This window comes from Rana temporaria, chromosome 11, assembly GCF_905171775.1.
Source record: "Rana temporaria chromosome 11, aRanTem1.1, whole genome shotgun sequence".
NCBI lineage: Eukaryota > Metazoa > Chordata > Amphibia > Anura > Ranidae > Rana > Rana temporaria.
In genome coordinates, this window is record NC_053499.1 from 23355686 (window position 1) to 23377851 (window position 22166).

The window sequence follows — 22166 nt, forward strand, 5'->3', positions numbered from 1 at the left end:
ACACATAGGAGAAAGAGTAAACGGATGATCTCGTCTTCCTCACTCTCCTCCTAACAGCATGCTCTGTGCAAAGTAGCAAACCTGCCTTTCTTTACCGCTTCTCTGTAGCCCTCTCTGAGCTCTACCGTACAGACTGTAGGAGACTAAAGATAAGTCAAATTTAGGTACTTTCACTACTTAAAAAATACAATTAACATTGTATTTAAGTTTACAAAGCTGTATTAATTTCTGCATTTTATATTTGCACAACAAACAGCAATTATATTGGAGTGCATGACCTGCGATAACCAGTTTTGGAGAATGCATATACATGGTAATGAGGGGAAAATGCACCTATCTACACAAAGAGAATTAAAACACTGATCTAGTTTGAGTTCAACTTGGAAACCCTCAATTCTTCAGTTTTCATATATTCATTGTAAACTTAAAATGATAGGAGAGGTTGCCGTCATCAGGGTCTGGCACATTCAGCACAAACCTAAAGAGGCCAATGCTGGAAAACCTTTCAGCAGAGTCACTCCAGACGGGACGGAACAAGTGTTCCAGGAAGCTGCAGTCAGCATGTTGAATGCAATGACTCCGACAGACACCAGAACAACAGAAATTAAATAGGCCAGCAGAAACAAATAACTGAAAGCAGAGTGCACCTTCCCTGAATGTTACCAAGCTCAGATTAACCCACATTTACAATATTTTATTCTGGATCTTAAGGTGGTTCACCCATAAATTACCACGTTGCTTTTTTTTGTTTCAACATATCACTAGATTTATTTAGTAACAGTGCAATAAAGAAATACAACCCTAACATTTCACCGCAGGTAGGGACAGAAACTCTGTCAGGCTCATTAATGCCAACTACATTTATTTATGAGAATAAACACAAAAAGTAGAGGCCTCCTATGCGTCTTCAACACATGCCTGCCTTGTGTTCTTTTTACATGTGTTAAAGTGGAGGTTCACCCGCAAAAAATTTTTTACGATTAGATTCATGCTCATTTTGTCTAGGGGAATCGGCTAGTTTTTTTAAAAACGAAGCAGTACTTACCGTTTTAGAGAGCGATCTTCTCCGCCGCTTCCGGGTACGGTCCTCGGGTCTGGGCGTTCCTTCTTGATTGACAGGCTTCCGACGGTCGCATCTATCGCGTCACGATCTTCCGAACGTCGGTGCGCAGGGGCCGTATAGAGCCGCACTGACGTTCGGCTTCTTTCGGCTACTCGTGACGCGATGTATGCGACCGTCGGAAGACTGTCAATCAAGAAGGAACGCCCAGTCCCGAAGACATACCCGGAAGCGGCGGAGAAGATTGCTTTCTAAAACGGTAAGTACTGCTTAGTTTTTTAAAAAACTAGCCGATTCCCCCAGACAAAATGAGCATGAATCTAATCTTAAAAATTTTTTGGCGGGTGAACTCCCGCTTTAAGGTGTGCGGCCAGAACATTCAAACCTACTGGCTTCTCAAGATAACACATGGACCTCCGAAAGTTTCCGCTTAAAATCACGGAGGAAGAATGAGGCCCGTTCACATAGGTCCCTACTGACCCTCAATAGGAACCTAATCTCCTCGTCCCTCTTTTGTGGGAAGATATACATCTATAAAAATGGACTGTAACTACCAAAAGTTTTATATCATGCTAAACTTTTTATCCAACCTCGTTCTGAAAAAAAAACAACCACCATAAAAGGAAAAGTTATGGTGAAAGTCACCTGTGAGTACACAGGGTGTCTAGCTGCTGTGCATCCAATCCAGGAGTTTGTGTGCCTGGGTGGTACAGGTACAGTGTCCAGTCTATGGCAGGCTGAATACCATATGGTGCCAACATTCAGGGCCCTATGCACTTATAATACTTGTGTTCCAGGCATTAGTCTCTGAGTTCTGGGCATCCATACCTGAATGCATAGAGCCTTAAAAGAAAATACTACTCAGTACAACGTTCATCCTCGGCCAGCTGCACCTCGGCTCACAAAAATGCACATTGCATGCACAGCAACTAGACTACCCTGTGTGCAATGGGCCCTAGCATTATTTTTTGCCAAATTTGTGTGGTTTGTCTATCTGGCTTAATCATCTAAAAAAGGACCTTGTACGTATAGGAAGCATTCTAATTGGTCCAATCAAAACTTATCTAGCTTATCCTGTCGGCTCTGGAGAAGAGAAAGCGACAGGGATTTCAAATCCGTGGACCGGTGAAGCAGCGACTCGATCTCTCACAGCGGGGGATGATTGCGGAACTCGGGTACCACAGGACCGGGGAGGGTCAGTGGAAGTTCACCTTACAGATTTTCTGTGAGGCCTGGTACACACGATAGGTCCTCCGGACCGTATCCGCGGATAAATCCTCTGGCGGATTTGGATCCGTTGGCATGTACTCACCATCGGATCCAAATCTGCGCGGAATTCAACCGCGGTGACGTGTCGCGCCGTCGCGGCGACGTGCGCGACGCTGTCATATAAGGAAATCCACGCATGCGTCGAATCATTACGACGCATGCGAGGGACGGGTTCGGACGGATCGATCCGGTGAGTCTGTACAGACCACCGGATCGATCCGCTGGAGCCGATTCCAGCGGATAGATTTGTTAGCATGCTAACAAATTTTTATCTGCTGGAAATCGGAAATATCCGCGGATAAATATCCGCTGGAACGTACACACCAGGGGATCTATCCGCTGAAACCGATCCGCTGAGATGGATCCTCTCGTGTGTACGGGGCCTAAAGGTAAACTTGCCCTTTAAGGGTTTTCACCTTAAAGTGGAGGTTCACCTAAAAATAAACTTTTAACATTGCATTTATGAGATTAATGACAATTAGAATCGGCTGTTTTTTTTTTTTTTTTAATACGTCCCTACATACCGTTTCCTATAGGTGTTCTCACCGCTGCTTCCGGGTATGATGGTCGGGGTTGGGCATTCCTAATTGATTGACAGGCATCCGACCGACGCATACAGCGCGTCACGAGATGCCGAAAGAAGCCAAACGTCGGTGCGGCTCTATACGGCGCCTGCGCACCGACGTTCGACTTCTTTCGGCATCTCGTGCCGCGATGTATGCGTCGGTCGGATGCCTGTCAATCAATTAGGAACGTCCAGCCCCGACCATCATACTCGGAAGCAGCGGTGAGAACACATATAGGAAACGGCATGTACGGACATATTTTTTTTAAAAAAACAGCCGATTCGAATTGTCATTAATCTCATAAATGCAATGTTAAAAGTTTATTTTTAGGTGAACCTCCACTTTAATAAATTCTATGCATTAAAGTGAAAAACCTTCTGTACTGCTGCTCCTTTCCCAGCCCCCACCTTTTTCTTACCCAAGCCAGATCCGATCCAACGATGTACACAAGAACAGTGGCTCCTGCTGTTGACACAACAGCGGGGCTCGGGAGCGAACACGCGTGGGTGCCCCCATAAAGATTGACTTTCCGTAGGAGCACCTGCTTATGAGGAGGGGCCTGGAGCGCTGATGGGGGACCTGCATGATTTTACTATATTTTTTTAATACTGACATGCTATTGGGTAATATTAGTTACTACAAGTCAATGTCATTGCTGTATTTTGCAGTGTTGATGAGCACAGATCAGTGTGTGATGTGATGTGATGTGTGTGTATATATATATATATATATATATATATATATATATATATATATATATATATATATATATATATATATATATATATATATATATATATATATATATATATATATATATATATATATATATATACACATATACATATACACACACACACACACACACACACATATATATACACACACATATATATATATATACATACACACACAGAGTATAGTATATATATCCAGATTTGCTGTTCTTCACATTTACTCCTGCATATGACCGCACCGTAGTTCCATCAGCTAGCTCATGTGTCACAATTGTATCCTGTTGTGATGTAGGGGGGCCAGAGGACATAATCAAAGTGCACAGGAGGGGAACAGGCATCCAAAAGGGTTCAATGTGAAATATTCTTCTGCAGGCTTAGCTCTGCAAGATGTAAGGTGCAGTATTCCCTCATCTTACTGCAAGCCCACCAGGCAAATGGAGTATTCTGCAATGTCCAACGACCCTAGATGACAAGATTCTTGGCATTTACACATTAGTTCTAGGCTGCATAGGCATTAGTTTACATACTCAAAATCAGAAAAATTCACGGATATCAAGCCGGGGATACAACTTTCTTACTTAAAATAATGAAATCTGGTATACTACTTCAGGATAATCTTTAGTGGGGTAGACAGAGTAAATGTGTTTCCATTCTCCTGAACAAAGCATCAACCAATAAACAAAATCCATGTTAATACAATTTGTAGGTGACAACTGATCTTTAAAAGTGTAGTAACTGTGTTCTTCCTCCAGATGTCACTGCTGCAGCTGCATCAAGATAAAGTATCCAGGTGATGAGACTTCTACAAACCAACTACTTTGCAAAAGTGATACATGAAAAGTACAATTATATTTGTAGCTCTTGTTGCTCTTTTTTTATGACCTTTGCCCATGAAAGTGCTATTTTAACCAAATAAAATTCAAATACAGGTTTTCCTCATGAGTTTCTTTCATGGGAATTTCACAGTGAGAACACATATAGACACACATACAACACTGATGGGTAAATAATTATTGAGATGAAATAGAATATAATCTCATCTTAAAAGCGGTAATAACGTTTTTTCAAATTGTAAGCCTGTGATAAGGCTTACCCATTGGTACAATAAAGATCTCCTAAACTTGCACTGTTTAGAAGATATTCAGGCCATATGCAGTCGGTGATGTCACCGTTGCATGCGCCCTGAAGGGACGGCATACTCATGTCATCCCTTCAGAGCTCTGTGCTGCGGCCCCGACACCCGCTCCCACGCACAGGAGTGACGTCATCGTGGCTCGGCCAATCAGACAGCCGAGACCATTGTTATCTGAAGGCGGACAGCCCGCTGAAGAAGTGGATACCGGGGGTTATGGCAGCTAGCTACTGCCATAAAGATATTCCACTTCAAAGAGCCGCCGTATAATGATGGCAGGAGGTTCGCAAGTGGTTAAAGTGTAAGTTCACCTTTACAGAAAATCTGTAAGGTGAACTTACACTGAACCCCCTTCCCCACCCCCCTCGGTCCTGCGCTACCCGAGGCCGGCGATCACCCGCTAGGAGACATCAAGTCGCCGCTTTACCGGTCCGGGGATTTTAAATCCCAACGGCTTTCCCTCTTCTTCTCCCCCGCTAACAGGATGGGCTAGGTCGGTTCTGATTGCCTCCTATACCTACCTTTACAAGGTACGTTTAGGAGGAAATTAAACCGTGGGGATTTAAAAATCGCTGGCCTCAGGCATGCAAGTTCACCTTACAGTTTTTCTGTAAAGGTGAACTTACTTTTTAAAGTGGTTGTAAAGGCTCCATTAGACCCCATTCACACGTGTGCGACTTGTCATATGACTTTGGACATCAAAGTCGTACTCCGTGTTTTCTAATGAGAACCATTCATATATGTGCAACATAAAGTCAAAGAAAATTCAATTAGTTCATGCACTACTTTGGTCTGAATCCCCCCCCCCCCCATACTTACCCGAGTCTGATCTTCATCCAGGGCTGTGCCAGAGCAGTATCACTGTTCTCACTCCTCACTGGACACAGAGACAGCAGTGGGAGCCATTAGCTCCTGCCGCTGTCCAATAAATCCAGTGATGGAGGAAGTAGAGGAAGGGCCAAGCCATGCTCTGTGGGGTTGATTTACTAAAACTGTAAAGTGAAAAATGTGGTGCAGCTCTGCATAGTAGCCAATCAGCATCTAACTTCAGCTTGTTCAAATAAGCTTTGAAAATAAAACCTGGAAGCTGATTGATTTCTATACAGAGTTGCACCAGATTTTGCACATTCCAGTTTCAGTAAATCAACACCACAGGGCCCAGCCCAGAGCCCAGTCTGGGAGCAAGCCTGCCCCTATTGCAAGAGGAAGAGTGGAGAGCGCCACCAGGTGACCCAAGAATGGGAGGTTCAGGGCCACCCCAGGGAATATCACTGCACAGAGAAGGTAAAATAAACTTGTTTGTTATTGTAATACAAAAAGCAATAGCCTTTGATAACCCTTTAAAAAGATAAAAATATTAAAAAAAAAATTAAAATAAATCCTGCATTTAAAAAAGTACAACTTTGACAGGGATGAAGACTGGAGCGAGATCCTTGATACACGTAGGATGGTATCGCCTAAACTATCGGTCCGCCTTACACAACTTTTAAATTCTTTGTTACGCCCATCTCAACCAAGTTCACCTTGTCAAATACCAGCAGGATCAAAACCCCTTATTCCTGAGTCTGGGCACATTCTATCATTTTCTATGGGTCTAGCCTTTTTTCGGCCAGAAACAGCAAGAAAACTGCTGGCAGAGCTTTCTTGCCAAGTAAACCGTGCGTGTGTACGAGGCTTTGAGGTTTCTCGTCGGGAAAACTGCCCAGAATCTCGACGAGAAAAATAAAGAACCTGCTCTCTTTTTTTCTCGTCTAAATTTTCGGCAGTGTTTTCCTGCCGAGAAACCCGAGCGTCTGTATACTTACCTGCCTCCATGGAAACCCGCGCATGCTTTGAAGTCATTTCGAGCATGCGCAGGTTTCCATGGAGGTAGGTAAGTTTACACACACTTGGGTTTCTCGGCAGAAAAACACTGCAGAGAATTCAGCCGGAAAAAAAAGAGAGCTACTCCAAGGCATACGTAGGGTGAAGCAAGATGGCGGCGACGGCATCGAATGTGACGAGCGCATGCTCGTCATAGTCGATGACGTCGCCGTGTTTTGTGCCATTCAAAAGAACAGCGGTTCTTTTGAATCGTACGTGTGTACACTCGGCCGGCAAGAAAACATTGCCAGGAATCTCTTCAGGAAAAGTTTTTTTCCTGACGAGAATCCCGGCCGTGTGTACAGGGCTTCTGCCTATTATCTGGGGATTTTGGACACAGGAGATGAAATTTCTGCATGACACAATGGGTTTGCTGGAGAGTGCAAAAGCAGACTCGCTTCTGCATAGAAACCAATCAGCTTCCAGGTTTTTCTGCCAAAGCTTAATTGAACAAGCCGAGGTTAGAAGCTGATTGGTTTCTATGCAGAAGTGAGCCCGATTTTGTACTCACCAGTTTAGTAAATAAACCCCAATGTTCACTCTCAACTTTTCTATGCAGGAGTTAGGTGCCAGGATGATACAACTCCAGGGTGCAGATGTGGGCCTTACATCATCACTGGCTTCCCAAAAGTGGAGTAAAAAAAAAAAACAGACACAACAACAGGAGACTGAGAAGAAGCCTGAAGAAAAAATAAAATAAAAAATGATGCTGCATCGCTGGAGGTTATGGTGTGTCATAATGTGAAATAGCCCACACTCTACAAAAAAGGTGAAGTGCCACTTTGAGGCTGGGTTCACACCCAATGTCGATGCGGCTCCCAGCAGGGCTCCCATCTGTCCTGGTTCATCATTTCAGGTCTAATTTGAGCCAGAATATTGGGCTAAAACGCACCAAAAGACGCACATGGGTCCTGTGCAAATTCACACCGGAGCCGCATCAGAGATGTGAACCGGCTCCATAGAGAGCAGGTCACAATCTCCTGCTATTGCGAATTGGAATCCGCATCCAATTCGCAATAGTGTGAACCTGGCCTAAATTAAGAATGCGTGAACTCAACTCCTGTGATAAGAATAAAGAAGGGGTTTCACCTGGTGAAATTGTATTTCCACTTTCAGGGCCTCCTGTAGAGACTGCAGCTCCATCCTCCTTTCTCCTGTTTCCTCCAAATGCTGCAACTCTAACACACGGGGCTTTTCACAGAAAGAAAAGGTCTTCCAGGATTCAGACCTGTGGAAAAATAAACAGAGATTAAGTAATCACAGATGTGTTTAGCGGTGGGTAAAAGTACCAAAAAAAAAAGTCTTGAGTACTCTCCCTCCAGCATTAGTCAGAGAAGCCCATAAGACTTTGTACTAATCCTTCCATCACAGCCCAGGGTTGAACTGCCTGATCATTCTGGACAAATTGCTACATAACAATCAGTAAGCCCAGCAGGAAATCATACATGCACATACTATTTTATGTATACTTGTTGCCAATACCATAAAATTAGCTGTCTTTGGGCACAAGGAAAACAAAACACTGCATTGGTATCTTGATAATGTACAATGCAAACAGTTGTAGCAAGGGTTGTGCAGTGTCAACTAACTCCTCCTCTATCAATACACACACATGACCTTTTCAACCCATCAATACTAACTATGTAGCAAATTTGCACATTATTAAGGGCTCATTCACACCAAAGCTTTACAGCAACACACACACACATATTGAATGGCACCCCAAATTACTAGCACAAAAAAACAAATAACGCATACCCATGTTGTGGTGCATTGGCAGCCCATTAAAAAGGTTTGTCTTAACAGAACGTTAAAGCAACACAGCACTGAGATATCAACGGGCCCTAAACGTTACAACTTCTCAACTTTCTCCAGACTCTGGAAACATTCCATATACAAAAACGTGGTTCTCCACTTCTGATAACATTTACATGCAAGAGTTGAAAGAAACACACACAGTATCTCAGTGCGTTATTGCTGAGCAGCAACCAGATTCAAACCTTCCTTCCCTGTCAATTTATGCACAAGAGTGACAGCTTTCTCTCTCTCGCCATTGGCTCCCACTGCCATCAATCACAGCCAGTGAGGGGGGAGCAGGGGAAGTGGCCGAGCCACACTCTGTCTATAGACAAAGAGAGTGCCCCTAGAGCAAGTGGCTTGCTATGGAGGGTCGCTTGCAAAAATGACTCAAGAAGAGAAGGTTCGGGGCTGCTCTGTGCAAAACCATTACACAGAGCAAGCAAGTATAATATACTCATTTAAAAATCATGGCCCGGATTCAGAAAGGACTTACGACGGCGTATCTCCAGATACGCCGTCGTAAGTCCAAATGAGCGCCGTCGTATCTATGCGCTGATTCATATAGGCAGTTACACCTGAATTTGGCCAAGATACGACCGACGTAAGTCTCTTACGCCGTCGTATATTGGGTGCATATTTACGCTGGCCGCTAGTGGCGCTTCCGTAGATTTACGCGTCGAATATGCAAATGACCTAGATACGCCGATTCAGAAACGTACTTGCGCCCGTCTAATTTAGCTACGCCGTTTACATAAGGCGTCGGTCCAGCGTAACTTTACCCCTCATAAAGCAGGGGTAAGTCATGTTAAGGTATGGACGTCGGAACAGCGTCGTATTTTACTTCGTTTGCGCAAGTCGTACGTGAATGGGGCTGGGCGTATGTTCCATTCACGTCGACAAAGCATTGAGCCGACGTATCTTAGGTAGTATTTGCGACGTAACTGACCATGCACGTGCATGCGCCGTTCGATCGGTCATGCATTTACATGGGGTCACGCTTCATTACAATACAACATGCCCACTGCCTTGCTAATTTGAATTACGCAGGCTTACGCCGGCCCATTTACGATACACCGATGTAACTTTGGGAGCAAGTGCTTTCTGAATACAGTACTTGCCACTCAATGTTACGTCGACGTAGCGCATAGGAGATGCGTTACGCCCGCTCAAAGATATGACAATGTATCTGAATCGCGGCCCACACACACACACACACACACACACACACACAGAATTACTTAAAGCTGCGTTCCACCCAAAAGTGGAACTTAAGCTTATACGCTCCCCACCCCCTCACATTCGGCACCTTTCAGGGGAAGGGGGGGAACTGGGACCAAACAGGAGTTTAAAAGTCAGCAGCTACAGTATTTATAGCTGCTGATTTTTTTTTTGCCCAGGCTGGACCTCCTCTTTAACCACTTGCCTACAGGTCACTTTCACCCCCTTCCTGCACAGGCTTTCAGCACTGTCACACTTTGAATGACAATTGCACGGTCATACAACACTGTACTCGAATGACATTTTCTATAATTCCCCCCCCCACACAGATTTCTTTTGGTGGTAATTAAATCACTACTGGGGATATTGCTAAACAAAAAAAGACCAACATTTTTTTGGTTCAAAATAACACAACACGTTTTTATCGGTTGTTTTACAATTTTGCAAACCAGTCATTTCCCCCCCCCCCCCCCCCCCATTGATGTGTGCTGATGAGGCGCAACTGATAGGCAGGACTGGTGGGCACAGATGAGGCGGTAGTGGCTCTCTGATTGGGACGGATGTCCTTCTGACAGATGTCGGTGATGGGCTTTTTTTTCTCCCCAAGCAGATTACTGGCTGTGTTTACATCACGTGATTAGCCGTCATTGGCTGACAGCTGATCACGTGGTAAGGGAGGGGTCGGGATCAGCCCCTTACGCAAATCTATGATCAGCCGAGTCTCGTGATTTAGCCCCCGCAGGGGGCACACAGGCAACTCATGCACGGGAGGACATGGACGCCCTCCCGGCGATTTAGGTCATCGCTGTAGCCGTCTTTCGACTATAGTGTGCGCAGGAAGAATTTCAAGTGTAACTAAAAGGCAAAACTTTTTTTAGTTTTAGAGTGGAGATGGATTAGAACACCTGCACATTTTTATTGCTGTCTGTGCCCCCCTTTAGGGAGATTCACCCTCTCTATTTGTCCTGTTTACTATTATCATTGAAAGTAAAAGAAAATCCCAAATTTTGGTTTGTCCCCAAAAAAGTATTAGGGCAAATCTTCCAATTGGGCCCCAAGGTATTCCCTCTCACTTCCTGTTTGGCCATTGAACAGGAAGTGAAGTGAAATCTCTGCAATGGAACACAGATGGCAAAAAAAAAGTTTTGCCTATAGTTCTAGTTTTTAAAAAAGACTGTGCTGCAGCAATACATTAGAAGTGCAATTGCACTTCCAGTTCTCTCCCTGCAAGATTTAGAAATACCTGTTGCTCCTGCAAGTGAATTCCATCTAATGAAGCTTCCTATGATGATGTATCAACTGAAATCCTACGACTATGAGCTGCAGTGTCTGGGAGAGGGAGCATGTGAGACACAAAGGATGATTTGTCAAAGTCGGGGGAAAGCACAGGAAGTTAGTGCATCACATAATAACTGCATTTGATACTTTAGGTTATTACATGAGCCTTTAGGCCTCATGCACACAGGACATTTTGATAATTCTCCTAGAAGCCTTTCCTCATGGCAGCATAGTTTTTGCATAAAAACTCCTGATGCTTGTAAAAGTATGCTTTTACAAGTGTTTGGGCCCTTTTACAGGCATCAAGTACGTTCATTTCAATGGCCAGATGAAATTCTTATTCAAGCCAATGAAATGAATCAAGTGCTAAAAGCGCCTAGTATTAACATGCAGTTCTCTTTATAGATCACCATTGCATTCGCCCCCTGAAGAGTTGGCATATCCCAACGAAAACGCGTCGGGCATACATAGATGCATGATGTTCATACGAATGATTTTATGTTTTGTATACTGTTTTACTCCTAGATTCTTATTATACTATCAAGCCCCTCCAGTGGTTCATGTTGTGCAGGACTTGTCCTTACTTCACCATATGCCAAGTACCATGATGTTGTTATGCATATGTAATTTGTAGCATGTTTATGCGATCTTGTGGATGCAATTTTTGTCATTCAGTATGCTTTATATTATATCACAAGGCATAATAAAATGCTCTTTGATATACACCTCTCATTGCAAGTCCTCTACTAACTCCCCCCTTTTGTGTTGGAACCCAATTAAGCAATACTGTATACTAGGGCTGCAACTAACGATTATTTTCATAATCGATTAGTTGGCCGATTATTGTTTCGATTAATCGGATAATAGCCTTAAAAAAATAAAAAAATTTGCATTTTTTTAAAAATTTGGGCCAATTTGTTGTTGGGCAGATTACAAAACACAAATTTCCGCAAAAACACATTACATGCTTTTCTGCAGCTTCTCCATTGAAGTATATTGAACCAAAAAAAAATAGCACCGTTTTGCGTAAAAAGTCCTTGCCCTTTCCAAATACGCAGCAGCTGAAAAAAATCATGAATGTGAACGTGTTCCATAAAAAAACATGTAAATGAACTGTAGTGTGTTTCTGCAAAAAACACCAAAAAACAGAGATGTGACCCCAGGCCTGAGTTGTGTAGTAACATAATGGGGATAAAAAAACTAAAATAAGTACAAAAAGAGCAAATAATTGCTACAGTAAGGAGTTAATTTTTTTTACTGTGGGACAGTGAAAGTAATATTTGCAGTAGCGATTTGCTTTTTTGTACTCTAAAGGGCTAATTTTAGTTTTTTTAACCCCATTATGTTTCTGGCCGATTAATCGATTATGAAAATTGTAATCGATCAATTTCATAATCGATTAGTTGTTTCAGCCCTACTGTATACCTTACATGCGTACTCCGCATGGTGATTGGCCTCATTTAAAGTCCCGCTGACCAAACTTTATTTTTTCTGTTCAAATTTGGGATGGAGGCCATTTACCTATGGTGCCTTGGACCACATCATTTTTTCTCGTTAAGAGTATCAAGAGTCATTCTGCTAAAAACACTGCTGCTCCTGGTCGCACTGGCAGTGGGTTTTTCCTGCCTCTAAACTATCCTGCCAGAAAACACTGCTAGAATTCTATGTGAGGGAGAGTTTAGAGGCAGTAAAAAAAAAAAAGAAGAACAAACACCCAGGACGTCCCTCAGAGCAGTTGTAAAAAAATCCAGTGTGCATGAAGCCTTAGCCCTGTAAAATCGCATGTGAAATAGTGCCGGGGGCTTAGTTGTATGTTAAATGTGTACATTGTTTTATAATACAGTATGTTTGCAAGCTTCACTAAAGCAAACCTAAAATGTGGCAAAACTCAGCCGCAATCTAAATTGGTCAGGGTGTACAGAAAACTGGACCATAAAGCTTAGTGTACACGTGACGTTTTACAACCTCCGCTGAACAAATTAACTTGACAGATAGTAACCAACATTTAAAAAACGTCCGTTTTGTCGCAATTACATGCCACGTTTGCACCAAGGTTTTTTTTTTTTTTTTGTCAAAAATTTAAAAACGCCTGTAAACAAAACGCTGCTAAACGCAAGTTGCCGCGTTTACAAGCGGTTACAGGCATTTGGGGTTTCAAATGCCTCTGTACATTTAGCACCTTTAGCACCATTGGCTTATTTCAAGCACAAAGTGAAAAAACTTGTGATGCACTGAAAACTATAGAACACGGTAGTCCATTAAGGAAGCATCACAAGAATAGTTGAGAATCACCTTTTCAGTCCCCCCAGCCACAGACCAAGCTGATTAAGGAGGTAACGTTAGGTTTATATTGATGCAATTTAAACCTACAGAAGTTCAATTTAATTCTAACTCGCAATCAAGAATTCTAAGCACATTTGGCTAAAATACATAAAGACTTGTAAACCACAAGTGTCTTATATAAATGTAACATTAGGACAGGAAGAAAAAAAGGCGTTGCTATAGCAACCCGCCAAGTGGTCGCTTTCAATTTTCTGCCCAAAGTGAAAAAATGAGATTTGTAATTTGATTGGCTGCAGTATAGAAACACGGATGTGCCCCGTTACAGAAACATTCCTATAGTTGTATACATGTCACTTTGTAAAATAAAATTAAACTTGCTGCAGGCATACATTGCAAAAATACAGGTAACTTACCCTATGCATCCACCCACCCACCACCAAGTGCCTAGAGTTTTTATTACAGCACTCTTTAATGTAAAAGAGAACCTATAGATAAAAAAAAAAACTGTACAGCAAGTACTTGTAAGCAGAAAGAATGCTGCATATGTACAAAACATATGGCTGCCACCATATACTCCTACAAAAATACAAAACTATATACACAGACAGGCACTGATTCAGAAAGAGATACGACGGCGTATCTCCTGATACGCCGTCGTATCTCTGAGTGCGCTTGGTCGTATCTATGCGACTGATTCATAGAATCAGTTACGCAGAGATATCCCTAAGATCCGACAGGTGTAAGTGTCTTACACCGTCGTATCTTAGGCTGCATATTTACGCTGGCCGCTAGGTGGCGCTTCCGTTTGTTTACGCGAGGAATATGCAAATTACTATTTACGTAGATTCAGAAACGAACGACCGCCCAGCGCTTTTTTTTTTTTACGTCGTTTGCGTTCGGCTTTTTCCGGCGTAAAGTTACCCCTGCTATATGAGGGGTATGTGCGGCGTATCCTATGTTAAGTATGGTCGTCGTTCCCGCGCCTAGTTTTGAATTTTTTATGTCGTTTGCGTAAGTCGTTCGCGAATACGGCTAGACGTAATTTACGTTCACGTCGAAAGCAATGACGTTTTGCGGCAGATTTTTGAGCATGCGCACTGTAATGTTTTCAGGAATGGCGCATGCGCCGTTCAAAAAAACATAAAATACGTGGGGTCAAGCCAAATTTGGATTAAACACGCCCCCAACATCCCCATTTGAATTACGCGGCTTTACGCCGCAACACATACGTTACGCCGCCATTAATAAGGGCGCAACTGCTTTCTGAATACAGAACTTGCGCCCAAAGTTACAGCGGAGGAACGTATCTAAGATATGTTATCTAAGATACGTTACGCCGGCCGGACAGATACGCTCAGGTATCTGAATCCGGCCCAAAGTTTTTAAAGTACACACTGACAAAATTCAAAACAGTGAACGGTAACCTGACCACATTCATACATACACACACACACACACACACACTATATATATATATATATAATCTCCGAAAGCCTTTAAAACAGATGCACTAGGGTGCCCTTTAGGGCCAATTCAAACTATCTCTGTTAAGCTGCGTTGTGTGCCATCCAGAATTTGCTGGCCACGTTGTAGAAGTTATTTGGCCATAGCGCGATCAACAAGTTTCATCTTTAAAATGCTTAAACCATCAAACCACAAACTATACTAGATTACAAAACTATAGTGTCCCATATAGTGCAAGTCTATTAACGAATAATGTCCTTCAAATGCTACTTGTGGCTATCATTTATCTTGTGCAATACTGTGCAAATGTCACTTTCCTGTATCAGCAGGTTTAGGTCTACAGCACCTTTCAGCACCAACAGCGCAAAAGCGGATGTCACACGATCACGATGCGATGACAAGTCCGAAACGCAATATTGGATGTCTGATCTTCGCGTTCTAAGACAGCACTGCATTAAAAACAGGCACGATTCTGTGATGACACGATTGCATGTGCTCGGGAATACTTCCAAAAGTACCCGTCTGTGAACACCACAGCATCCAAAAATACAAGGTAAAGCTCCATCATGCAAAGAAGAAGCCCCAATTGAACACGATCCAGAAACACAGCAGTGTATGGGCCAAAGCACATTTAAAATGGTCTGTTGCAAAGTGAGAAAACTGTTCTGTGGTCAGACGAATCGGAATTTGACATTTATGGCAAACATGTACACCAGGTCCTCTGGACTAAAGAGTAGAGGGAGCTTCCGGCTTGTTATCACTGCACCTCTAATGGTATGGTGGTGCATTAGTGCATATGGAATAGACGGCTTGCAAAACTGGAAAGGCACCATCATTGCTGAAAGATATATCCAAGTATTATTTAGAGCAGCATATGCTTCAATCCAGACAACGTATTTTTCAGGGAAGGTCTTGCATATTTTAGCAGGACAATGCTAAACTGCATACTGCATCTATGACAACAGCATGGCTTTGTAGTAGAAGAGACTAAGGGCCAGATTCAGGTACATTTGCGTATCTTTGCCCGGGCGTAACATATCCGATTTACGTTACGCCTCCGCAACTTAGACGGGCACGTGCTGTATTCTCCAAAAACTTGCTCCGTAATTTGCGGTGGCGTAGCGTAAATCGGCCGGCGTAAGCCCGCCTAATTTAAATTTGGATCAGGGGGGCGTGTTTTATGTAAATCTACTGTGACCCGACGTGATTGACGTTTTTCCCGAACGGCGCATGCGCCGTCCGTGGTATTTCCCAGTGTGCATTGCTCCAAAGTACGCCGCAAGGACGTCAATGGTTTCGACGTGAACGTAAATGACATCCAGCCCCATTCACGGACGACTTACGCAAACGACGTAACTTTTTTTAAATTTTGACGCGGGAACGACGGTCATACTTAACGTTGTTGCGCCGCACTTATGCCACCATATAGCAGGGGCAACATTACGCCGGGAAAAGCCTAGCGTAAATTTACTGCGTCGCTCACGCGTACATTCGGGAATTCGCGTATATATCTAATTTACATATTTCAATGCGTATTTCAACGCGTAAATCAGCTTACACGCCCCTAGCGGCCAGCAGAAAATTGCAGTTACGATCCAACGGCGTAAGAGACTTACGCCTGTCGGATCTAATGGATATCTATGCGTAACTGATTCTAAGAATCAGGCGCATATATACGACGGCGTACATGGCGCTGCGCCGTCGTAAGTCCTCTGAGAATCCGGGCCTAGGTGCTTAACTGGCCTGCCTGCAGTCCAGACCTTTCACCAATTGAAGATATTTGGCAGAACTCCAGAGACTCTTCACTTCCCAGACATTTACAAAAGAAGAGGGGGTGCTGCACCATGGTAAACACGGCCCTGTCCCAACCTTTTTGAGATGTGTTGCTACAGTCAGAATTACCCAATTCCCCCCCCCCCCCCAAAATGGAACATTGTCTCAGTTTACACATTAAAATATTTTCTATTGTGAATAAAATATGAGTGTATGAGATTTGCAAATTATTGTATTCTGTTTTTATGTAGATTTGACACAACGTCCCAACTTTTTTGGAATTGGGGTTGTACATAATTAAGACTCTGGGTACTGACCTAGGACACCACACAGAATAATAATCCAACATAAAAATCATTAGACAAAAACATACAAAGGAAAAAACTCAAACTGTGTAGCTATTAGAAGTAATATTTTTATGACATAATTACAGATCCTGCAAAGCAAAAGCAATAATTAGCCCTGCCACCACTGTCCGGGTACGAAGAAAAATGAAAACACAAACATTTTCTCTGCTTGCATAAATGAGTCACTCCTAATTCTAAATGGTTACTTAGCACTGATTGCGTGAATATATTTCAACTTGCAGATCACAGATATTGTGTGTTTAATACCCACTGAAGCCACACTCACTCACAGTTTAATGTGCAATGCAATGGAGCTTTTCACTTTACACTGGATGTTGGTTAAGAGTTGGGAGTGTTCAGAACGGTTTGTTGGTACAGTTAGTGAAAAGGATTGGAGTGCATATCTTTAAAGTGGATGTGAACCCAATTCATGAAATTTGAGCTGGGCACATATATCTGCAGGGTTTTGTTATCTCTCTTCAATGGGTTGCTATAAAATCAGGGGTCTCAAACTGGTGGCCCTCCAGCTGTTGCAAAACTACAAATCCCACGAGGCATTGCAAGGCTGAGTTACAAGCATGACTCCCACAGGTAGAGGCATGATGGGACTTGTAGTTTTGCAACAGCTGGAGGGCCACCAGTTTGAGACCCCTGCTATAAATAGATTAGCAAGCAGCTGGCCCCATTACAAAACACCTCCGAGAGTATCTGCCTATGATGAGAGGGGGTGTGTACCTTTCCTCCAATCAGCAATTTTAGCTATCTTGGCTGTATGCCCAGACATCACACTCCGTTAAACAGGAAGAGAACATTTCCTAACATGATCTGAACTTTCTAAACAGTATATAAATGTGAAGACAGCGGATATACATGTAAAACCTATGTAGGGAGATTTGTTTCATCTCTATGTATCATCTGAGGCTGTTCACTTGTATGGAGGGTTTACATCCACTTTAAGGTAGTAATGCCCACACTTGTCCAGCTATTAGAGTAGATTATGTCATTTACGCCATTAAAAATGGGGGAAAAAATAAATGTCATAGATGATGGATAATCCCATCTAGTTCTCTAAATTAAGTCACTTGAGCACCAGTGTTAATTTTGTCAACAAAGACAGTTTTCCTCAAAATTTTCATCAGTGGCGTTTTCATCAGTGGCATTTTTACAGTGACTAAAATCAAAAACGAAAAGTTCAGCACATTTTCGTCAACGAAAACTAAGACGAAAATCAAATCCGTTTTCGTTAACAAAGAGAAATGGGATATGTGGCAGGGACATTTACCCTTGTGAACCAACTTTTGTTTTTCACGGAGCTCTGCCTGCTTCTGCTCTTGGCAAGCAAGCGAGTTGAAGCCACTGTGTGCACCGTCCGTGACAACTGCCAGAGACCAGAGCAGAACTGTGCATTACAGGCAGGAGTCCTGACGAGACTGTCCCACTCCCGAGTCCCAACTCGTGAGATAACCATCCATATCCAGAGCAGACTAAGTGTGTAGTACAAGTACAGCAGGCCTGAGGCCACCGTCCATCCAAAGCACTCATCTGTCCACTGCAGTGGCGTATCTAGGGTATGGCAGCCATGGCAAGTGCCATGGGAAGGGGGCGGCAAAAAGCCACCCCCCCTGCATGAAAAAAAAACCCACCCGTCCTCCTGCGACCGCCTCCCTCACTAATGTAGCTCCCAGCGCTGCGCCGCCCTGCTGAAGCGTGGCGCCGGCACAGCAATTGCTAATATTTCTCCTTTTGCCTGGGGAGGGGGGGTGACAGGTGCACCCAAGACGGCTGATGACTGGCCAGACCGGATCCACATAGGGTAGTGGCTGCGTTTGATGGGCACAGTGGCTGCAATTGAGGTTTTTGTTTTTTTCAGTTTGTTTGCGCCACCCCCCCAAAATTCAGCACCAGCCGCCAGTGGTCCCCGGTGTCCCGCTCTGTCCTTGCCGTGTCCCTGGTTATCTGGAAGATGGGTTTCAAATGTTTTGACAAGGGCGCAGTTTCAGTGCTTGCCATAGGCGCCATTTTCACTGGCAGAGGCATCCCGGACACTGCGGCGGCGTCGGCGGTAAAGCGCCACTATTTTTAGGCTGGGTTCACACTGGTCCGATGTGAATTGCAGGTCTGGTTTCCCTACGAAGATAAAAATTATTCATTCAGCTGTTCCTCTCCGTTGTAGCTGCGGATCAGCTGACCAGGGAGAGGGCCAGGTGTAGTGAGGAGGGGAGAGAATTCCTGTTAACGGAACACATCTGCGAAGCAGATGCATTACCTTTACCATTGAAGATTATGTGCGCGCGCGCACATGTGTGTGTGTGTGTGTGTGTAAAGCTTGGGGGTTCGGAGTAATTTTCTAGCAAAAAAAAAAAACACACAACATGTTCTGTTTTGTATAAAAGGGATTGAACGGGGTAGCCTCGAGCTTCCTCTTTTGGGGTCCTCTTGGCTCATCCTCTCATCAGTGTGCCATCATAGGAAGCTGCTTTCTATTGTGGCTCATCTTGCAGGCTCAATCCCAAGCCGTGCTGCCTGCGTCCAAAGACACAAGTAGAGCGTCTTGGCCCTGCCTCTTTGTCACAGGATTTGATTGACAGCAGTGGACCCCGGAAACCAATGGCTCCCGCTGCAAAGCCTGTGAGAGCTGCTACAGATAGGCATAGAGCAAGATGGCGTGAAGTCCTAGGTAAGTATAAGAAAGGGGGGGGGTTCAGTTGGCGAGGGGATTACTACCTTAGATTTTTTTTTTTACCAGGGAATGCATTAAATGATGGCAAAACATGTTTAGGCTCTAGTACCACTTTATAACCAGAGTTAATCATTCAACACACTTAATTATTATATATTTTTTTTACACATCCTATGTTATATCTAAAAGCAAAATTTGTTTCTCTTTTTAACAGTTTATTATTTTCTTACAAAGCCTCTCATCCATTAGGACCCTCATCCACTAGGACTGGTTGTTTTGTAGTGTAATGCAATGCTGTGGACTTTTTTCAATCGGAGAAACCGATCGTGTGTGGGCCCCATCGGACTTTTTTCCCCCAAAAAATAGAACAGGTTTTAAAATTTTCAGATGAAAAAATAAAATCAATAGTAAATTCCGATCGTCTGTGTGGAAATCCATCGTAGAAAAATCCATGCATGCTCAGAATCAAGTCGACGCATGCTCAGAAGCATTGAACGTCATTTTTTTCAGCTCGTCGTAGTGTTTTACGTCACCGCGTTTTGGCACAGTCAGAATTTAGTCTGATAGTGTGTATGCAAGACTGATGAAAGTCAGCTTCATAGGAAATTACGACAAAAAATTCCATCGGATTTTATTCCATCAGAAATCCGATCGTGTGTACGCGGCATAACAGTTTTCAGCAGTTCTTTTAAAAAGGTGGACCTCAGATCGGTGTATTTTGCTAATGCATGGTTTACTGCACATGAACGCAATCCACGATATTCCCATACGGGACATGCAGGCTTTGTTTTTGGCAGCTCTACCAGTTACCCTTCACTCTTGTAATACACATTTTTCCAAATTTTCGGGTAAATCCCCAAAAATGTATTACCTTGTTCCTAATTTTCACTATGCCTAATTCACAAAGTAAAATCCCTATGGAGAAATTAACAGCTTTCTGCATCTAAAACTGAAGAAAAAAAAAAAAAAAGTACTTTTAATCCAGGAAGGGTTTAACTACTACAGACCCAGGCCATAGTAAAAAGACGGCCTCAAGGTGGCTCTATAAATCCGGGAGGCCGTCTTTTTACGGCCTCAGGTCCTCCGGCCACTGGGGGGCACACGCGAGCCCATGGCGTCACCGCGATGCCGATGCGCGTGCCTGGCGGCCACGATGTCCGCCAGTTACCCGCAATTGCCAGTTTTAGAGCAGGGACGTGGAGCTCTGTGTGTAAACACAGAGCTCCACGTCCTGTCAGGGAGAGGAGACTGATGCTGTGTCCCTTATACATAGGGACACAGCATCGGTCACCTCCCCCCACAGTAAGAATCACTCCCAGGATCCACATTTAACCCCTTCCTCGCTCCCTAGTGTTAGCCCCTTCCTTGCCAGTCACATTTATACAGTAATCAGTGCATTTTTATAGCGCTGTCGCTGTATTAATGTGAATGGTCCCAAAAATGTGTCAAAAGTGTCCGATGTGTCCGCCATAATATCGCAGTCCTGACAAAATTCGCAGATTGCCGTATTACTAGTAAATATTTGTTATATATATATATATATAATAAAAAAATGTCATAATTCTATCGCCTATTTTGTAGCCACTATAACTTTTGCGCAAACCAATCACTATACGCTTTTGCGATTTTTTTTATTATTTTTTACCAAAAAAATATGTAGAATACATATCGTCCTAAACTGAGAAATAAATATTTTTTTTTTTTGAAAAATGGGATATTTATTATAGCAAGAAGTACAAAAGTGTTTTTTTTTTTTTTTAAAATGTCGCTCTTTTTGTTTATAGCGCAAAAAAAAAAACACACGCAGAGGATCAAATACCACCAAAAGAAAGCTCTATTTCTGGGATGTCAATTTTGTTTGGGAGGCACGTCGCACGACCGCGCAATTTTAATTTAAAGCGACGCAGTGCTGAAAGCTGAAATTTCGCCTGGGCAGGAAGGGGGTATATGTGCCCAGTAAGCAAGTGGTTAAAGCACATAAAGGGTATAGACTTGTCTGCTAGTAAGTTCCAATTCAAGCTGAGTAAAAATGAACAGCTAAAAAAAAGTAAATAAATAAATAACGGTCTGCTCGAAGCAGGTGTCGTAAAATGAGCAAATAGGAGCTGCTATAATTTTTTTGCACTGCACATCAAATTAATGTGACATCTGTTCTGAGTTGTCCCAACATTTTCAACAAGATATTTTTACACTTCCTATGTTGTGTTTTTATTTTTCAACTATTTCACTTTTTACATGCAAGACAGGCTATGCGGGCAGATAAAATGCATTGGCAACCAATAAAACTTTGTTTTCTAGCAATTGTAGAAACATCGGCAGCTCATACCAAAAAATATATATATTTTTTTAAATGTTATTAATCTGTACTGTTTTTCAAAATAAAAATGTAAGCAGGATTTTCTAGGTGGGATCAAAAACAGGACAGCAAAATAAGTCAAATAAAAGAACACGCTACTGCAGAGCACAGATATGAGCGTACAACGCATTTTTAGTGTGACATTAATGCTGAATTACACATTTCAGTAATAAACTATCCATTTTCCTTCCATCTTAGTCTGGTATCTATTCCAATTATGTTCTGATGCTACTTGTTTGCTTGCAATAAAGCCTCTGAAAGAGGCAGGAATAACTGTACTTTCTTTCCTGCCTGATTTACAGTATATAGAACAGGCAGAAAAGCAGAGCTCATGTTTGTA

At 43.0% G+C, this 22166-nt stretch overlaps 1 protein-coding gene across 5 annotated transcripts in view; it reads right to left on the reverse strand.

Annotated features, from left to right (window-relative positions):
- PHF21A (PHD finger protein 21A) overlaps positions 1–22166 on the reverse strand; it is a 154563-nt gene that overhangs the window by 91660 nt on the left and 40737 nt on the right. For all 5 annotated transcript variants that reach the window (XM_040328175.1, XM_040328174.1, XM_040328173.1 and 2 more), the window contains exon 2: positions 7717–7855. In XM_040328175.1, the coding sequence (XP_040184109.1) occupies positions 7717–7770 (54 nt within the window). In that variant the 5' untranslated portion in view covers positions 7771–7855. The remainder of the gene's footprint in view (positions 1–7716; positions 7856–22166) is intronic.